Here is an 18,850-nt window from a genome sequence, read left to right as displayed (position 1 = left end):
CAATATTCCACTGTCTAGTCCTTAAACAGGTTACTATTAGTCAAATTTCCAGAGTCAATGCTAATAAAATCCAAGTTAGAATGGAAAGTTAGGAGCAGCAGGGAACCAGAGCAGTAAAAATAGATAGATGCCAGGATCAGGCAGGCTAAGTTCCAGTCCTCGAGTCACTGGTAAGAGCTGTGTGATCTCCAGCAAGTTGTTCAGACTCTCTGAGCCTAAGTTTCCTTCTCCTCTTGATAACTGAAGCACAGGCAGGGCACTTTTTCATTCTTTACCTCTGTCAGGCCTGTGAAATCATTTAGTACATGATGGACAGACAAGTAAGCTTGTCCTTGGCTGCCGGAAGCCCATCTGCCACCATTGATAATTCAGTATGGTCACAATTGGTGTTATAAATACCCAAATGGTCATTGGCAGCAAAAATATCTGCCACCTTGAATTAAATGATTAGTAGAGATAATAAACACATGAAAGGCACTTAGCCTAGCAGCATGTAGTAAGAATAAATCAGCTCTTCTAATAGAAGGATTTGGTGTTGTAAATCACTAGTGTACCTCTGATCAATTCTATAGCCCCATTTTTCAGGCTAAGAAAGGAAAGTTAAGTAGAGAGACCAATATATATGGACTTAGAATATATATGTCCTAGCATACCATAGCAAGGGCCTAGAATACCAAACATTTTGGGAGCAATGAACACTTCGAGAATATGAAACTTGTTTTTGAATAGTCTTCATCACGTAAAAGAAATCAAGCTAGGCTCCAGTGGCTCACACCTGTAATCCTAGCTACTCAGGAGGCTGAGGGCTGAGAACTGTGGTTCAATGCTAGCCTGGGCAGAAGAGCCCAAGAGATTCTTATCTCCCATTAACTACCACTCCCCTCCCCACCAGAAGCAGAGGTGTGGTTCAAGTAGTAGAGCTCCAGCCTTGAATGAAAAAGCCAAGTGAGAGCATGAGACCCTGAGTTCAAAGTCCAATATTGGCACTAAATCAATCAATCAGAACTCTTTAAAGAAATGGCTGATACCAGAGCTGAGACAGGAGAAAGACTAATAAGCCTGAACCATTTTGTTGTTCAAGCAAAAATCATACATACAAATAAGTCTAAAAAATAAAATGTGTGTGGCTTGCATCTTGAAGCCATCTTGAAAGCTTGTCCCAGGACTAAATGATGGTTGCCCAAACCTACCCATGTCCTAATACATGGAACCTGAATGAGTTACTTTCTAGGGAAAGAGTGCTTTTCAAATGTGATGGCATAAAGGATTTGGAGATGGGAAGTAAACTGGACAAGTAAGGCCAATGGTCTCATAGAGTCTTTTTAAGGGGGACATAGTAAGATCAGATGACATATGGTGACAGGGCAGAGAGAGAAGCAATGTGACCAAAGCCATGAGCCAACAGTACCCACTAAGAGTTGAGAAAGACAATGGACTCTGCACAGAGCCAGCCCTATCCAGACTCTGGGTTCAGCCTTGTAAAACTTGTTTTGTACTTCTGTAAGAGAAGAAGTTGGTGTTGAGGGTATGGCTTGGGGGAGCATGGTGTCTTTCTGCCACACTGGCCCAGATGAAACCATGTGCTGCATTCGATGAATAATGATAGATGACTGGCAGAATTCCAGCCTCTGTAGGATTGTTGAAATGCTGATTTCCAGGTCTCTTGTATACCCATAGATTCAGAATCTGTATTTTAATAGAAGTCTTATGTTATTTTGAGCTGCTAATTTACTGTGCCTTTGTGCCTCTGGACCTGTCTTTTCCACAGAGGAAAACCATCAACTCTCAATTCCCTGATCATTGAGTGGCTGCCATACTGCTTAGATGTGATTAAACCCTGAGCTTAGCACTGAGTATTCTTCTTCTTCTTCTTCTTCTTCTTCTTCTTCTTCTTCTTCTTCTTCTTCTTCTTCTTCTTCATCAATAAAGATTATTAAACTTATATGAGCATGTTGATTTATGCCTACAAATCCTTACTACTGGGAAACAGAAATCAGAAGGATCATAGTTTGAGGCCAGAAAGGCAAAAAGTTAGGGAGACCCTATCTCAACCCCAAACCCAGCTGCAGTGGCTTGTACTTGTGATCCTAGCTACATGGGAAGCAGCAAGAGGAGGATTTAATCTTTTGCAGCTAACCCAGGCAAAGATGTGACCCTGCTTGAAAAAATAAGTAAAGCAAAAAAAAAAAAAAAAAAGAGGGGGAGAGGGCTGGGAGTGTGTGTGACTCAAATGGTAAAGCACCTGCAAGTGCCAGGCCACAAGCTCAAACTCTAGCCATGAAAAAGCAAGTTTGGCTTAGGGCTCTGGTCATTGTGATGGTCACTGTGAGCCCAGGGCGAAGGCTCATGCTATGATGTATCCTGTCCACCCTGACCCTTATTCCTCAAGCCCGGTTCCTTCGGGCTTCTCCTTAGAGCAACGTCAAGACCCTAAGTGAGAAGGAACATGAGAAATCCTTCAGAGTGTTCTGCACACAGGGTGAGGCTAGGAAAGAATGCAGATTCCCAGGGCCTGGTGGAGGGTGGCCTCAGGCTTCCTCGGGGTGAGAGATCCGAGGTCAACTACCCAGCACAGAGGCGCACAGTCACCGGCAGGCCTCAGAGCTGGGGGTCGCCTGGCCGCCTGCCTGGCTCCATAGCTCTTTTCCTCCTCTCCCTCATCTTGGCTTCTAAGCTGCAATTCTTCCGCCCTTCCCCTGGATGCTTCCTCCGCTCCCCCACCCCGAGCTCCCTTCCCCGCAGGCCCTCCCCTCCCAGGTTCCGTCCCCTCCCCCACCCTACACTGCGCACCAACTTACAGTTCAACGCCTACTTCAACAGAGCTCCATCTGCTACCTAGCAACGAGACGGACGCGCAGCCGGCCGGGAGGGCGGTGCGTTGGGTGTGAGCACTTGCGCAAAGGAGGTTGGGAGTCCTGTAAGTCTTACTGAGATCCTCCTCCCCCTCCTCCTCCTCTTCCTCCTCTCCCCTCTCTCTACCTCCTCCCCTCCCCTCTCCCCCCTCCTCTCCCTTCTCCTCTCCCTCCCTCCATAGGAAAGGTAACCTAAAAATGCCCCAGGTCCAAGGGGGCCAGATAAAATACTGCACCTCTAAATTTCAGATAAGCCATTTGCTTTGTTTACTACAAATAGAGTAGATAGCAAAGTCATTATTTCTCTGACGTTCAAAATTGACTTGTTAAGTTTGGCTCCCTTGCTGCGGGCCTTTCTCTTCCCGTTTAACTGGTGGACTATCTCCCAAGAATGGATAGAGGACTTCTATCGATCACTTGTGGCTTCTTCCAGCTGCTGGCAACTGTTTCTGTGGGAAGGTTGTGTGTGTGTGTGTGTGTGTGTGTGTGTGTGTGTGTGTGTGTCTGTCTGTCTGTCTGTTTGTCCTAGGACTTGAACTCAGGGCCTGGGCACTGAACTTTTTTTGCTCAAGGTTAATACTCTACCACTTGAGTCGCAGCTCCATTTCCAGCTTTTTGTAGTTAATTGGAGATAAGAGTCTTATGGACATTCCTGACTGGCTGGCTTTGAACTGCAACCCTTAGATCTCAGCCTCCTGAGTAGATTGCCTTGCAGAGCCTGGCTGGAAGGGCTTTTGTATGTTGGGCTTAGATACCTGCAGACATACGTGAGAAATGGCATTATTTTCAGGAGGAGAAGTGATGTTGTCATTGTGGCAAGGGTAAGAAATGGAGGTCAAGTGAATTGAGCCTAAGTGCCCACTGATAATACTACTGAACTCCACAAACCCCAGAGAGACCTTGGACTTGACTGACCTTAAGTCTAGAGACTTTCTTCCCCTTGGGAATCACAGTTCCCTCCCTATATTTCATCTTTCTACAGCAGTGTCACAAGTCTCAGTGTAACTTCCTTTTCAATGACAGAGATGTCTGTCTGTCTGTCTCTACAGCATATCCACTAGAGAAGCACAGTGAACACTATTTCAGAACCTGTTGCCACCATGTTTTTCTCTGTGTGGCTGGGACACCCATGCCAACTTCATTAGTTCCTTTGTGCCTGGATGTGGCCAGCTCTTGGAGTTTTTAGGAGGACATTGTACATACTCATCCACCTTCCTTTCCCCACTGTGTGTGTATGTGTGTGTATGTGAATCCTGAGGCTTGAACTCAAGGCCTGAGTATTGCCTCTTAGCTTTTCCACTCGAGACTAGCTCTGTACCACTTGAGCCACAGTTCCAATCCCAGCTGGAGATAAGTCTCACAGAGCCCAGCAATTGAATACAATTTATCAGTGTCTCAAAAGAGTCAGGATTTCTTAAGCTATGAGGAGTAAATTTGAAGATGACCACTATTTATCATATACATATATGTACAGTACTGGAATTTGAACTTAGGACCTCATACTTCACATTAGCTGGGCAGCCCAGTGATCGTTTTTTTTTTTTTTTCCTTTTCCTAAACCATATGCAGAGATAGTAGTTGTTGCATTTTATCTATTTTTTAAACCTGGTCTGAAATTATTACAGTTTTTATGATGCAAAAGGCTGGACCATAACTAGGAGAATGGAGAAACTCATTTACTTCTGAAAAACCTAGAGGAGCCTGTCCCCTAGCAGAGGGCAGACATGTACTTGTGCATACAACAACAGGTAATTCTCAGCAAGACAAGGGTTGCAACAGCTGTTGGAGCAAGTGGAAGTTCCTGGCATTTCCTAAGAAAGCCCAGGAAAAACCATCTACATCTTTTTGATAAGGAAATATTTTTTGGAAGTAGAGAGGAATGGGTTAGCAGGATGAGGCAAGGGTGTCTCCAGAGAGATGGACATGATCAGAAGAAAGGCATGAGTGGAGTGAGAACCTGGGATGTATTGGAGGTGAGGAGGGTTCTAGAGATGATCCTAGATGGCCTAGATGATTCTAGAGGCCCAAGTGCGAGTAGCCTCTTATACAGTTCTTTGGAGGCTGAGTTTTTAATGCTCTAGCCTTTAAAAAAATACATGGATTTTAAAAGAGAGGTAAACTGTTGTGATATTTTATAAAAAATGGCTTTCAGGTCTTAGAAAAGCATCTTTGTTGTCATTAGAGTGAGGGTGTGGCGCTCTGGTGGGTAGAGCCCTCATCTTCTTCATCTGCCAGCTGTGTGCTCTGAACCATTTTACTCCTGCTCTTTGAAGGTGGAATTCCTCGTCTGCACATGGGGGTCATGCTACTATTTTCAGGCCTGGTAAGAGGATTGGCTGACAGAAACCAAGCTGGGCATAAAGCCATCACACATTCAATAATGAGAGTGTGTTTTCTGACTTCTGGACTGAACTTTAGAGCCCTTCAGGCTCTCATGACCTCATGATTTCTGAAGAGCCCTTTTGGAAACTATTAGATGTTCCCTGGGGTTGGACTCTTTGTCCTCCTTGGCTGGTGAGGAGGTGGAAGTGCTTTGTTAGCCTCCTTGGAATGCCATTGTGCCTTAATTGAAAACTTTCTACACGAATACACATTATTGTTATTTTTTTATTTTCTAGAGATCGTGGTTTAGGAGTTAGAAATGGAGTCAGCATATCTCCAAAAGCACCTTGGTACATGTCTAACTCAAGGTCTTGCAGAAGTGGCAAGAGTTCGTCCAGTGGATCCAATAGAATATTTAGCACTGTGGATTTGCAAGTATAAGGACAATATAAACATGCAACAGCAGGTAAGCATAGGCCTCCTTAAGGAAATAGGAGTGTTCAACTTATCAGCTGTGTGTGTGTGTGTGTGTGTGTATGTGTGTGTGTGTGTGTTTTCTTGCAGCTTGAACTCAGGGCATTGCATGCTTGCTCATCTATCTTGTACAAAATGGGTGCTCTACCACTTGAACCATGCCTTCATCCTGATTTTTTTCAAAAGTTTAATATTTATTTCTATATATAGAAGATAATATTTATTTTGTTAAAAACTTGGAAACATTAAAAAGTAGAAAGTTTTTAAACATACCCAAAGAAGATTTCTATGTAGGTTTTTAGGGCTTTTCTTTGTTTAATTTTGATTTATGATGTGTGATCATGTCTCCCTATATATTTTTCTGAAGATTTTTTCCCCCTTTTTCCATACCTGTGGTCATACTCAATATAGAATGTTAGGTTCCTTGTTCAGGTAGAATGCATATTTCCCCAAATTGTCATACAGTTTCCAAATGGATAGACTATAAATATGCTTACCCCCTTTTCCTGTTATTGGTGAAGATGTTTTCAAGGTTGTTTTTTTTACAGATAATTTGGTCTCTACTATGTCATGGTACTCTTGCTTTTCACTATACTAGAGAGAAAAGGAAATGGTTGACTTGGAACGAGAAAGAGAACGAGCACTGATGGAGCAGGAAATGCTGGAGAGGCTCAGAGCAGAGGAGCTCTTGTTTCAGCAGGTAAGATGAGAACCAGAGGTAGCTGGGATTAGTGGGAGGCATGGTGGGGGGGAAGTGTGTTGATGCTAGAAAACTCTTCTCTGGTCTCTAGGATCTGACTTTCTACTATCATCATCTGTCTGTCTCAGTCTCTCAATCTCATTCCGTGTGTGTGTGTGTGTGTGTGTGTGTGTGTGTGTGTGTTTATGTGTTGCTTGAGAAGCATCAGTATTAAGACAACAACTCAGTCTGTGTACCATCATGGAAGCCTAGGGAAGAAAGCCTTGTGGTGGACTAGATTGGTCAGCTGCTCTTCAGAGTGCTCTTTCAAGGTCACCAGGAACTGGGTGGGACAGCAGCAGTCCAGTGTGTGTGTGGGGGGGGGGGGCGGGTTGTGGTAAAGCAGAGAGATGATAGGTGAATGTAAAACTTTCAGGAAAACTTGGGGTGGAAGGAGAGCCATTTTTATTCTCATTTAGGAACACAGCTTGTCTTCCAGGAAGGCAAGGTGTCTCTGGCAACAACCCCAGCTTTGTATGAGGGCTTGTCCTTGGTCTCACAGCTCCTAGGGGCTGGTATCTGTCCCATGTTACATCTCACAATAAGGAGAATTCTCAGCATTCTTGTTCCCCAAGGCAATTCTAACCACAGACGGAACACATTAACTGTTTCACTTATCAGTTTCATCTTACCTAGATAAGATTTGGCAATAGTACAAATCAAATATTTCTCAAGCCATGTGGACTAGTACAACTAGTCAGCCGTTCACTGAGCCTGATGCCGTGTCTGGAGGGGTGGAATATAAAATAATGCGCTATAGGAGATGTCTGAAGAGCTGCAGAAGTAGATTGGTGGGTAGAAGTGGATGGCAGGGAGAGGAGAGATCCATCAACAGGGAGGGAGGCTGAGAGGGAGAGACAGAGACATCTGTTTTAAACTTGGAGTTTTTCTGACCTTTTCTTTTATGTGGCTTGAGAATATCATGATGTGTGCTTAGTCTGCTGGTGTTGTTTTCTTTTACCATAGTGTCACTGGATAATTAAAAAATTTTTCCACTTAAGATAACAAAAAATCCATATACCATTGTGCCTTAAAGGTTCAACATGCAGAGTTTATTTCTTTTCTGTCTTTGACATGATTTGGATAATAAGGAAATGTCACTGCTGAGGTACAGTGGGCTGAGCAGCAGGACATAAACCCCACATGGCTTCTGCTGTAGCTTCTCAGCTCTGTTGTCACAAAGGAATCTAACAACTGAGTGAAGGAGCACCACTGGGTGCCAATAAATCTGCCTCCCTCCCTCCCTCCTTCCCTCTCTCCTTCTCTCCTTCCTTCCTTTCTTCTTTCCTCCTGCCCTCCTTCTGTCTCTCCCTTCTTTCCTTCCTCCTCTTCTTTTCCCTTCTCCTTTCTTCCTTCCCTGTGTTCCCCTGCTCTCCCCTCCCCTTCCTACTTCTCCTTTATGCCCTCTTGCCCTTTTCTCTCCCTCCCTCCCTCCCTCCCTCCCTCCCTCCCTCCTTCCTTCCTTCCTTCCTTCCTTCCTTCCTTCCTTCCTTCCTTCCCTCCCTCCCTCCCTCCCTCTCTCCTTCCCTCCCTTCCTTGCTTCTTCCCTTTCTTCTCTCTCTCTCCCCTCTCTCTCCCTAGTACTGCCAAGCAAGTGCTCCACCACTTGAACTTCTTCCTAGCCTTTCCCGGTGCCAGTCTTTTCTTCATTTTCATATGCTATGGATTGTATTATTTTGATTTTTTTCCTCAAACTGTTTGAAAATGTAAATAAATAATTCTGTTAGCTCCTGAGCTGTACAAAATGAGCATGGACTCAGATTTGGCCACAGGCTCCCTTTCTGACTTGTCATGTGACACCTGTGTTGGGGTTGGGACCAAAAATACGGTTGGTCATTTCTAGTTTCTGATATTCTTCAGATTTGCTTTGGTTTTTGTATCCAAGGCTTGGCTCTTTGATGAACCATCTATGCTTACAGATATTTTATCTGAAAGAATTACGGCAACCTCATTTCTAGCTTCAAGAAAAACAGGAAAATGAGATGATTTTGCACAAACTATACTCTCTAAAATTAACAATTAAATAGGTTTCTGCCTCTGTTTTGTACTTCAGGAAACATTTGGAGAAGCAAAATATTATGTGTCTGTAACCATTTATTTTTTTAAGTTTCTGAAACTTAGATGGACATAAATGAAATCATCCAAGGACACTTCAAAGTGTTCAAGCTGTAGGCTGGGTGCTGGTGGCTCATGCATAAAAACCTAGCTACTCAGGAAGCTGAGATCACAGTTTCAAGCCAGTTCAGGAATTAAAGTCAGAGGGATACTTGTCTCCAATCAACCAGCAAAAAACAAGTGGAGCTGTGGCTCAAGTGATAGAACTCCAGCCTTAAGAAGGAAAAACAGCTAAACAAGAGTGTGAGGCACTGAGTTCAAGCCCACTACCACCACACATACAAAAAAAAAAGGGCAATAGAGTTCCTTCTTTGAATTTCATCTGACATAATATGGCATATATATTTCTGACTATTCAGCAGCAACTGGCATTCCAGCTGGAGTTAGAGATGCAAGAGAAGGAGAAACAGAAAGCTGAAGAACTTCAGAGAGCCCAAGAGCAACTGGAGAAGGTAATCTGAAATTTTACAAATGTCTGCTTGTTTGCAATCCTCCAACTGTTTCTTTCAGCTGTCATAGCAGAAAGGCTATGGAATTCACAGTCTCACGACCTGGCCCCCATTGTCTGTGGGACTTCAACAAGTCTCATAACCTTTGCAGTTTCAATTTACCTGATTTCAAAACAGGAATGGCAGTGTAACATTATGAGACTGTCATGAGTTTCCAGGACAGTTATGAATGTGACATTTCTCTGTGGGTAGTAATGTTCTCTTGCAGAGACCTTAACAACATTTCAGTCAAGTGCCAGCTGTTCCTATGTATGGCTGATGTTCAAGGTTAAGTGTTTGGTCAAATTGAGGCTATTTTGATCTCCCAAATAGCAATATGTCTCTTTGCTTCACCTTAGATGTATTAATAATAATTTATACTTCCAAACTATGCTTTGCATGGATTTCCATGCCTTTGATTAAAAATAAACTATACAGTAACAGTTCAAAAAGTAATCTAGGGCTGGGAATATGGCCTAGTGGTAGAGTGTTTGCCTTATATACATGAAGCTCTGGGTTTGATTCCTCAGCACCACATATGTAGAAAAAGCCAGAAGTGGCACTGTGGCTCAAGTGGTAGAGTGCTACCCTTGAGCAAAAAAAATAAAATAAATAAATAAATAAATAAATAAATAAATAAAAACAGGGACAGTACTCAGGTCCTGAGTCCAAGTCCAGGACTGGCCAAAAAAAAAAAAAAAATAGGAATCTATCTCTCATTATTGTATCTGTAAAATGTCAAATCTCCAGTTTTGCTAATATTGCTTATGATCTAGAAAGGATATGACATATAGACTTCACTTGGGAATGACTGCTTTCATATTTATTATCTCCAAGTATTTCTCCACTTATCAATTCTATAATTAAAATTCTCTAACTAAAACTGAAGTAAAAAGCAGGTTTTATACAATGTGTTTTGTATGTATATTTATGGTTTAGAGGCAAGTATCATTATTGAAAGCAAATCATAAAAAGTGTGGAGGGAGAATTGAATTAAAAAGAGACTTTATTTTATTTTGAATATAAAACCATTTATTGACCACTGTTCACCATTATTTACAATAAAGTAAACAATATACAGTTGGGTAACATTCTGATTACTACGAAGTTGTTTCTCTGGCTTTTGTGGAACCAGTAACCCAATACTGAAAAAAATTGAGCCTACATGTAAGGAATGAGTTGGGGTAAAGAAAAAGCATGCAGGTCAATAATAATAAAATTCTGTTAAGTCATTTAGGCCAGCAAGTCCTAAATAGTCGACATCTCTAAGCAGCTGATTTTACATTTCCATAAACTGAGTGTTAGATAGCCCATGACCCAATCAATATTCTGTAAAGGAATGCTCACTACAGAAAATTTTAGTGTAAGGAAATCAAAATTTGTCTTTTTCATCTGGGTGAGGGAAGTTGTTGGTAGTGTAAATTTTTTCCTTTCAAGAAGTTTTGCAAACCTATTAAATTTGCATATCTATGGCAGAGACAGGAGGACCTAAAGTTTGAGGCTAGCTTGGCTACCTAGGAAGTTCAAGGCCAACCTGAGCTGCCTAGAGACCCTGTCTCAAAAATCAACAAAAAACTAAAACAAGGGCCAGGGATGTAACTCAGTGGTACATCATTTGCCTACATATGCAAGGCTGTGGGTCTGATGCCCAACACCTCTAAACAAGCAAAATCTCCAAAACAAAAAACTACCTATGTAGTTTGTTTACACACACACAAAGACAAAAAAGAAAATTCAGGATGGTTCTTCAACAGAGCAGTTAAAGACAAGTTGTTCTGATTAAGTAATGACCCCCCCCCCCAAATTGCCTAAAATTAAAAAAAACCATAATCTGTTCCTGAATGCAGAGGAAATATCTCATGGTATTAAACATTCTTTTCTGATAAAGTCTTTATTATATTTGTTCAAAGTAACCAGTGCTATTGAGGAAAAAATCAAAAAAACTCAACTCCCTCAATACTACTTTCAAAACCAATATATCATACTTGATTTTCATTAGAATGTAGTTATTGTTTCATACCATTAATTCAAAAACCAAGACTCAGATTATATATGTGTGTGTGTGTGTGTGTGTGTGTGTGTGTATCTCAATGCAAACAATTTATTGAGCTTCATCTTCTGGACAAGAATGCCAAGTTAGTCTCTCTTCATAGAAAGCAATCACAATCTGAGGACACTTCAAATCGCCTCTTTTGCCAGTGCAAAGTCAGCTTCATCTGAATCTTTCCATTCCTTGAAAAACATCAGTTCTCCACTGCTGTCTGTGGCATCAATTATTTGTTCAGGATCCAGACTCCTGGCAAAGCCCCTTGGTTTGTCAGTAGTATCTCTTTTCTTCTTTGATTTGCTATCATCAGATTCACTGCCCAATAAAGATTTTCTTCTTGTACCATCCTTTTCTTTACCAGCTTTTTGAGAATTAAAAAATGCTTCAATTAATTCTGGACAATCTAAATTTTCTTCAGGTTCCCAAGTATTATCAGCATCTGTAAGTTCCTTTCACTTCAGGAAATACTCTATCTTCCCATTCACTACATGTCAGTCCAGTACTTTTTTTTTTTTACAACAAATTCTTCAGGCTCTGCTTCTTCCGCTTTTTTAGTCTTTCCATTCTGTTTCTTTCCCATTTTTTGCAATGTAGTCTTGTTAGAAGCCCTTTTTTAATTATAGACCTGAAGAGCTATTACTCATACTCCAGTCGTGATCCTGCAGCAGCAGAAAAGATAAGATTTTAAAGAACAAAATCAACCTCTCTTCACAGTTTGTGTGTGTGCGTGTGTGCAGACATGCACACTCATGTATGTTCACACAGTCCTGGGGCTTGATCTTGGGTCCTTGGATCTTGGGCACTGTCCCTAAGCTTTTTGAGTTAAGGCTAGCACTCTACCACTTGAACCACACCTCCACTTCAGCATTTTTGCTGTTTAATCAGAAATAAGAGTCTCGCAGGTTTCCCTTTCCTGAGTTGGCTTTGAACATGGTCTTCAGGTCTCAGCCTCCTGAGTAGCTAGGATCAACAGGCGTGAGCCACTGGTGCCTGGCCCTGTTCACAGTTTTGAGAACTAGGATGGTGCCATGTTAGGCTGAGTACTGGATCCCCATAGATGTGTACACGAACTCACCTTTTCCCTCTAGCAGTTTCAGTGAACAAAGATTAGAGCAAAAACCCAGAAAGATATCAAGAAAAAAATGATGAAAAGGGAATGTAACATATTTTTTTTATCATGATGACTTGACAGCTCTGTTGGGATGCTTGGGAAGTGGACTGGACTCCTGTTGTGTATCCAGAGGGTGCACTGCATTATTTCACTATCTCCAGACATCCGCAGCCCAGACACATGGTATTATTAATAATCCACATCTGGCTTATCGTCTACTCCCCCAAACACACCCCTGCTTTTCCCACTTTTCAGAGATGTGTGCATTTGTGTCCTTTGCCCTCATCATGCTGTGACTGCAGACACCTGATTTAGACTATGGCTCCCAAGAAGAAATTGATTGGAAAAGCAATGAGTTGAGGAAAGGGCTTAACAGCTAAATGGCATAGGACTCTGGTACATTTGGGCCTCTAGAACCTTGAGAGAAAGAGAATCAAACATGAACAGCACCCTCCCCTCTCCTGGCCTCTGGGTCTCGGTTTCAGCCTCTTTCATGATGCTCTCCTTGTCTGCACATGGGTGAGGATGTGCCCCCCTTACTGGCTCTTTTGTTTTATGTTGTGTCTCCAACCATCAGAGAGGAATAGGTTTTCTTTTTTTGGTTTGAGTTAAGAACTTTAGGGGCATGATTCTGACTATATATAGCTAGAGACCCTAGTCTGGTAAGAACATAGACATGCCTCAATCCTCATGAATTGAAGGTAAGAAATGCCTTAGAGAATGGAGTTGTCTTTGGAAAACAGAAGCACGTAAGTCTTTATAATTAGGGTAAGCATCCATGTGGTGACACGATCATGAGGCTCCCAACAGCAGAAATGAATCTGTTCAGGCTCTGACAGGCACCCTGCTGGATGTCACAGTGAGGTTTGGCTGGGATGTCACCTGCTGAGGTATTTCTACTGCTATGTTCAGGTATTAAAGACTGTGTTGCTGAGGTACCGTAGAAAGGTCTTGTGGGTGGACAGCAATTTAGACAAGATTAATTTCTTCATAAATATTCAGTTCCTATTATGGGTACAACTCTACTTAACTTGCAAATTCTATTTGAAAATCTCTTGGTCTGGCCTGGTCATAGGAATGCATGCCTATAATCTCAGCATTCAGGAGGCAGAGACAAGAGCTGTTCAAGAGGTCAAGGGCAGCCCTGACCACAAAGTCAAATCCAAACACTCTAACAGGAAATTTTATTTCTATGTTTTGTGACATTTTATATTTGTTAATAATTTGGATTTAGTGTGTTGGTGTGTGTGGGTGTGTGTGTAGGTCCTGGGGCTTGAACTCAACAATCTTCTGCTTTTTTTTTTTTTTTTTAAGATAAAGGCTTGCTTTATTTCAATGACTGATCTGTGTAACCAGAGGCCACTATGTACAGACTTGAGAAGGGAGCTTCATTTCTTGGTCTCTTCCTCCTTGGATATAGAGTCTTGATGATCTTCTTCTTGGCCTGAAGGCGCTCCTCACTACGCTTGCGGGCTTCCTTCCTCTTTGACCTGCGAGCCTCAGCCTGGTCAGCCAGGAGCTTCTGCGGGCCTTGTGTGCCTTCAGCTTGGGGGTGTGTTCCATGAGAATGTGCTTGTTTTTGAACACGTTCCCCTTTACCTTTAGGTACAGGCTGTGATACATGTGGCGGTCGATCTTCTTAGATTCACGGTATCTCCTCAACAGCCTCCGCAGAATCCTCCTCCTCCTCATCCAGGCCACCTTCTCCTGCACATGCGCGTTGGCTGTACCCTTCCGCTTCCCTGTGCCCATATGTCTGCCCTTTGGGCGAGCCAAGGTGTATTTCCAGCATCGAGCCCGGGAATGGACAGTCACAGGTTTGCAGATGATCAGCCCATCTTTGATCAGCTTCCGGATCTGCTGAGGAGAGTTGGCATTGGTGACTTCATTGGTCTCATTGGGGTCCAATGGAGGATGCTAGAGGCAAGCCTCTTCTGCAGCCTGAGCATACTCGTGGATGCGGCCGCAGCAGCGAAAGGAGCATCTTTCACTCTTGTTTGGCTTTTCTGCTTTAAACTGAAGTTCTTTCAGTTGAACCACAGCTCCACTTCTGGCTCTTAGCTTGTTATTTGGAGATAAGGGTCCCACAGATTTGTCTGCCCAGGCTGCCTTGAACCTCTGTACTCAGATCTCAGCCTACTGAATAGGTAGGATTACAGGCACGAGCTACCAACCTCCAGCCTTGGCTTTTATTTCAGTATTTTAGCCCACTTTTTAAAAAGTTTTGATTATAAATAAAACACTATTGTCATCTGTAAATATAGAGTATTCAATGAAACTCTGAAGTTTTATGTTAGTTGGAGTCAGGTGATGCCTTTAAGAGTGACAGCATGTTGCAATTAATCAAAAAAATAAAAATGCTTGACAATTAAATATGAACTCAAAATGAAATCTATTCAAAATAGTTTCATGACTGTTATGCACTCTAGGACCTGAGAGTAAGTCTGGATAGTGCAAGTCAGAGCAAAGAGTCTTTACTTTCAGAGGTGAGAGGACATTACTCTGTTGTGTGAAGTAAATATATATCCTGAAATATAAAGCTTAATTTTGATCCATCAGTAGGTAAAGTTTTAATAAAGGTAGGATAAAATATGAAAGTCCAGATTAAGTTGGTGGCCCCTGCCTTTGATCTCAGCACTCCAGAAACAGAGGGAGGAAAATCAGGAGTTTCAGGTCAGTTTGGGCTACTCAGAGAACCTCTGTCTCAAAAACAATACAAAGAAAAACCAGAAGTGTAAATGTATAATCTAGTAGCTGGTTACAAGTATGATGTGTTTCCTAGCAAAATCTCAATGTGTAATCTAAAAATTAGACATTTGGTGTGTGTTCATATTTTAAAATGCTAGAATGTTCTGAGATATTGAGCAAGACTTACTTATGAATTACATATTTTAAAATTATAAATGTATTTTAAAATAAAACTCAGCAGTTATTGATACTGAAAAAGTACAACATCTGCATCAGGTCCTTTGTCTTGATGATCTTGAAGAAGAAATCCACAGATACAGAAGGAGAGGCAAAATGTCAACATTGTATTGAAGAAAAAGATGAAACAGAGTTCCCACTAGATGGGAGGGGTCCCACAGGAGAGTACTACCTGGGATGCATTGTGCAGGGGTGAACAAGGTGTCTCTAGGAGATAACTATGTGACTCTCAATATGGGATAGCCTGTGGGCCATTTCAGTCCCCAAACCCAGTCAGAGGCTCTACACAGCCTGTATGAGCTTTCCACAGATCATTTGGTCTCACTTGGTGCCCATTCTGGGACATATCTCTGTGCTCAAGCCAGTCCATTGTTCAAAATCAAGTCTTCTGGGGAAATGGGTGGGGATGTGATGCCAAGGGACACACTTCAACTGATCAGGATGAGGGTCAGGGATGCACAACCTCTGTGGGAGAGGCCTGATTACTGAGCCAGGCCTACTCTCAATCATCCCTCTGATGAGAAGAAGAGGTGATGACTGCTCTGCTTACTTCCTGTTGAAAAGAGGTCCCCAAGGAAAGACATTCAGGTTACTCCCACCACCCAGGGTCTATCTGGAGTTTTATTACTAGGGTTCTTTTGCTAGTAACAGGCATTGATTCATTCCATTAATTAGCAATGTTGAAATTTGATGTTGTCATTCCAAAATTTCATATCAACATTGAAAGAAAAGTATTAAAATTGTTTTGAAAGTATTACTTTTTTTTTTTTTTTTTGCCAGTCCAGGGGCTTGAATTCAGGGCCTGCGAGCTGTCCTTGAGCATCTTTTGTTCAAGGCTAACACTCTACCACTTGAGCCACAGAGCCATTTCCAGCTTTTCCTGTTTATGTAGTACTGAGGAATGGAACCCAGGGCTTCATGCATGCTAGGCAAGCACTCTACCGCTAAGCCACATTCCCAGCCAAGAATGACTTTTATAATTATAGGAAGCAGCAGTGGACTCAGGCAAAACGCTGGCTGAAATTAGTGACCGATATGGAGCACCGAACTTGAGCAGAGTGGTCGAACTTGAGGAACCCATGTTGTCTGATGTAAGTCTCACAATGTCTTGTAAACACGGATTTTTTTTTAAAATTGCATTATTACTTTAATAAGCTATGGTACATATAATGCCAGGGTTGGTTGGCAAATAAGACTTGTTTGAAAACCAGTTTCCTGGTTGTTAATGCTGCTTGTCTGAGCTATAGCAGGGATTTATTTTAGTAGTAGAGAGAAACAGAAAGAGAGGAATATCTCCTGTGAAAAGGAAACCTGCTTTTATATTATGTAAGGGCATTTGCTCATCTCACAAGTGTGTCTTCTGTGTGCCAGGTGGGGCAAGAACAAGGCAGAGAGTTTTGATTTGTGGAGTTTAGTGTCTGGGGGAAGTGGGGCTGACGATTAGATAGCAAATCTATTGTCTAGACCAGAATGCTTATATAAAGGAGGAACTGTTCAATTATGCTGGATCAGCAGGTGGAATTGGGGCTGTCCTGGCAGGAGGGACCCTCAATCCACTTTTCTCCTTAAACTCTGACAGGGTGGGGCCTTCACAGGCTACAGTCAAGGAGTCCTAGAGAGGAGCTTAGTGGTGGCAGGGCAGTTACCTCAAAAACATAATTTAGTATTACTTTCTATTGGGAAATCATTGCAAAAGCATCAGAAACTCTCCACAAGCCTGGTGTAGCCTGGCCTGGGCGGCTGGCTCCTGTCATCCTAGCTGCCCAGGAGGCTGAGATCCGAGGATGGGGAAGCACAGTGGTAACCCAAATGCCATTGTGTGGATGCCTCCGTGGGAAAGTTCAATTCCAGTTCAATTCTTCTTTGTTGGCTCTTTCTCTGTCTCTGATTTCTTCAGAAAGAGAATAGAGGGGAAACAGATCTGGTATTCTGAAACCTGGGTTCAAATCTCATCCTGGCTCCAATTGCCTACAAACATGAAGAGAACTGCTTCTCTCACAGTCTTTACTAAAAACAAAAACAAAAACACAATAACAAACCAACCAATTACCCAACCAACTAAACAACAACAAAAACTGTCTCTAATCCTATTTACTTAGGAGGCTTAGATTTGAGGATTAAAGTCCATGAACCCCTTATCTCCAATTAACCAGCTAAAAGCTGAAATGGAGCTGTGGCACAAATGGAAGAACTCCAGCCTTGGGTCAAAAAACTAGAGGATAGCACTCAGGCCCTAAGTTCAAGCCCCAGTATTGGTGCGTGTGTATGCACACACACACACACACACACACACACACACAAAACAACTTAGTTTATAGTCATAGAAATTACTAACATTCTCTCTTCTTTGGCTTGTATTTTTATATTTCTTATTGTATTGAGTAAATTTATGTTTTATTTTGCTTTTAGGTTACATTAAACATTGATCAAGATTTGTAGGACTGATGGACATGAGAAAAATAAATATTTCTCCTTGTTTTAAGTTTTAAATTACCAGATTCCTGATTTGTATTTTTTTGTCTTCAAACCTAAATATTCTACTTTCCCCTCCTCTAAATACATATTTATAAGTGGGCTTCAAGAGTAGCCTTAAAATATGGTTTGGAAGCCAGGCTCTGGTGGTTTGCCTATAATCCTAGATACTCAGGAGGCTGAGATCTGAGGGTCAAGGTTCAAAGCCAGCCTTGGTAGGAAAATCTGAAAGACTTATCTCCAAATAACCACCTAAAAGGTAGAAGTAGAGTTTTGTATCATGTAGTAGAGCACAATGCTTGAATGATTTAGCTAAGGGAAAGCACCCGGGCCCTGAATTCAAGCCCCAGTACAAGGCAGAGAAGGTGAGAGGGAGGGAGGGAAGAAGAAACAAGAGACAAAGGCAAAGCAAGGAAAGCAAGGCTGAACCTGGGTGAGAATCAGTTCTGTGAACATTGGTTGTGTACATACTCAGTGCCAGATTGTATCTTGCACATGTGCTAGCCATGGTCCCTGCTTTCAAGTAATTGACAACATGATGGTTCACATATCAGAAGTGGGTTTGGCAGCTAGTTGGATGGAGATAAAGGATAAGGAGGGGTGTGGGTCCTGCCATGTTAGTGGAGCACTGAGAGCTCAGAGGGGTCAGGCAGTGACCTGCAAGCTGAGGGACACCTGCCCCACTGGGCATGGCTGGGTTCAAGGTAGAAGCCCTCACTAGCCTGGAGAGCAGCAAGCAAGGAGGGAGGGGGGCACCTGTTTGGAGCCAGGAGAACAAACATCACTGATACTTTTTCCGAGAAACCAGTAGCTGAGCCACACGTACAAGTGTATACAAGGTAATAACATTATTCCAGAGTATTACTTCCATCGAAGATATCAGGGCACATGAAATACACTGCATCTGTGGGTGAAGATGCTGAAACAAAACTCGCTGAAAGCGAGTAAGGGAGAGTTAATGTGATGATCACAGATGCACATGTGAAATGCCTTGGTGAAAGACCTCTGGACAATAAGTCTACACTTAAAAATGCCAGGAATGGGGCTGGGGATATGGCCTAGTGGCAAGAGTGCTTGCCTTGTATACATGAGGCCCTGGGTTTGATTCCCCAGCACCACATATACAGAAAATGGCCAGAAGTGGCGCTGTGGCTCAAGTGGCAGAGTGCTAGCCTTGAGCAAGAAGAAGCCAGGGACAGTGCTCAGGCCCTGAGTCCAAGGCCCAGGACTGGCCAAAAAAAAAAAAAAAAAAAAAAAAAAAAATGCCAGGAATGTAAAACAGATCCTGTCTGGGTTGGGGCTACT

At 42.4% G+C, this 18,850-nt stretch overlaps 1 protein-coding gene and 1 pseudogene across 1 annotated transcript; one reads left to right on the top strand and one right to left on the bottom strand.

Annotated features, from left to right (window-relative positions):
- Positions 1–5,493: 5,493 nt before the first annotated feature.
- On the top strand, positions 5,494–17,512 carry Dydc1 (DPY30 domain containing 1). The gene is made up of 6 exons (XM_048339159.1): positions 5,494–5,640; positions 6,247–6,348; positions 8,862–8,954; positions 14,578–14,634; positions 16,060–16,164; positions 17,483–17,512. Exons 1-6 carry the CDS (start codon positions 5,494–5,496, stop codon positions 17,510–17,512), a joined length of 534 nt encoding a protein of 177 aa, XP_048195116.1.
- On the bottom strand, positions 13,522–14,097 carry LOC125346520 (annotated as a pseudogene).
- Positions 17,513–18,850: the final 1,338 nt, after the last annotated feature.

Source organism: Perognathus longimembris, chromosome 2 (genome assembly GCF_023159225.1).
Source record: "Perognathus longimembris pacificus isolate PPM17 chromosome 2, ASM2315922v1, whole genome shotgun sequence".
NCBI lineage: Eukaryota > Metazoa > Chordata > Mammalia > Rodentia > Heteromyidae > Perognathus > Perognathus longimembris.
This window is presented reverse-complemented; position numbering and strand designations above follow the sequence as displayed.

What these genes read in the sequence shown, in the direction of transcription:
- Dydc1 (XM_048339159.1), top strand. Translation starts at nt 5,494, where the DNA reads ATGGAGTCAGCATATCTCCAAAAGCACCTTGGTACATGTCTAACTCAA. An exon ending in AGGAGCTCTTGTTTCAGCAG is followed by an intron (nt 6,349 to 8,861) that starts GTAAGATGAGAA and finishes CTGACTATTCAG; the next exon opens with CAGCAACTGGCATTCCAGCT. An exon ending in CCCAAGAGCAACTGGAGAAG is followed by an intron (nt 8,955 to 14,577) that starts GTAATCTGAAAT and finishes TATGCACTCTAG; the next exon opens with GACCTGAGAGTAAGTCTGGA.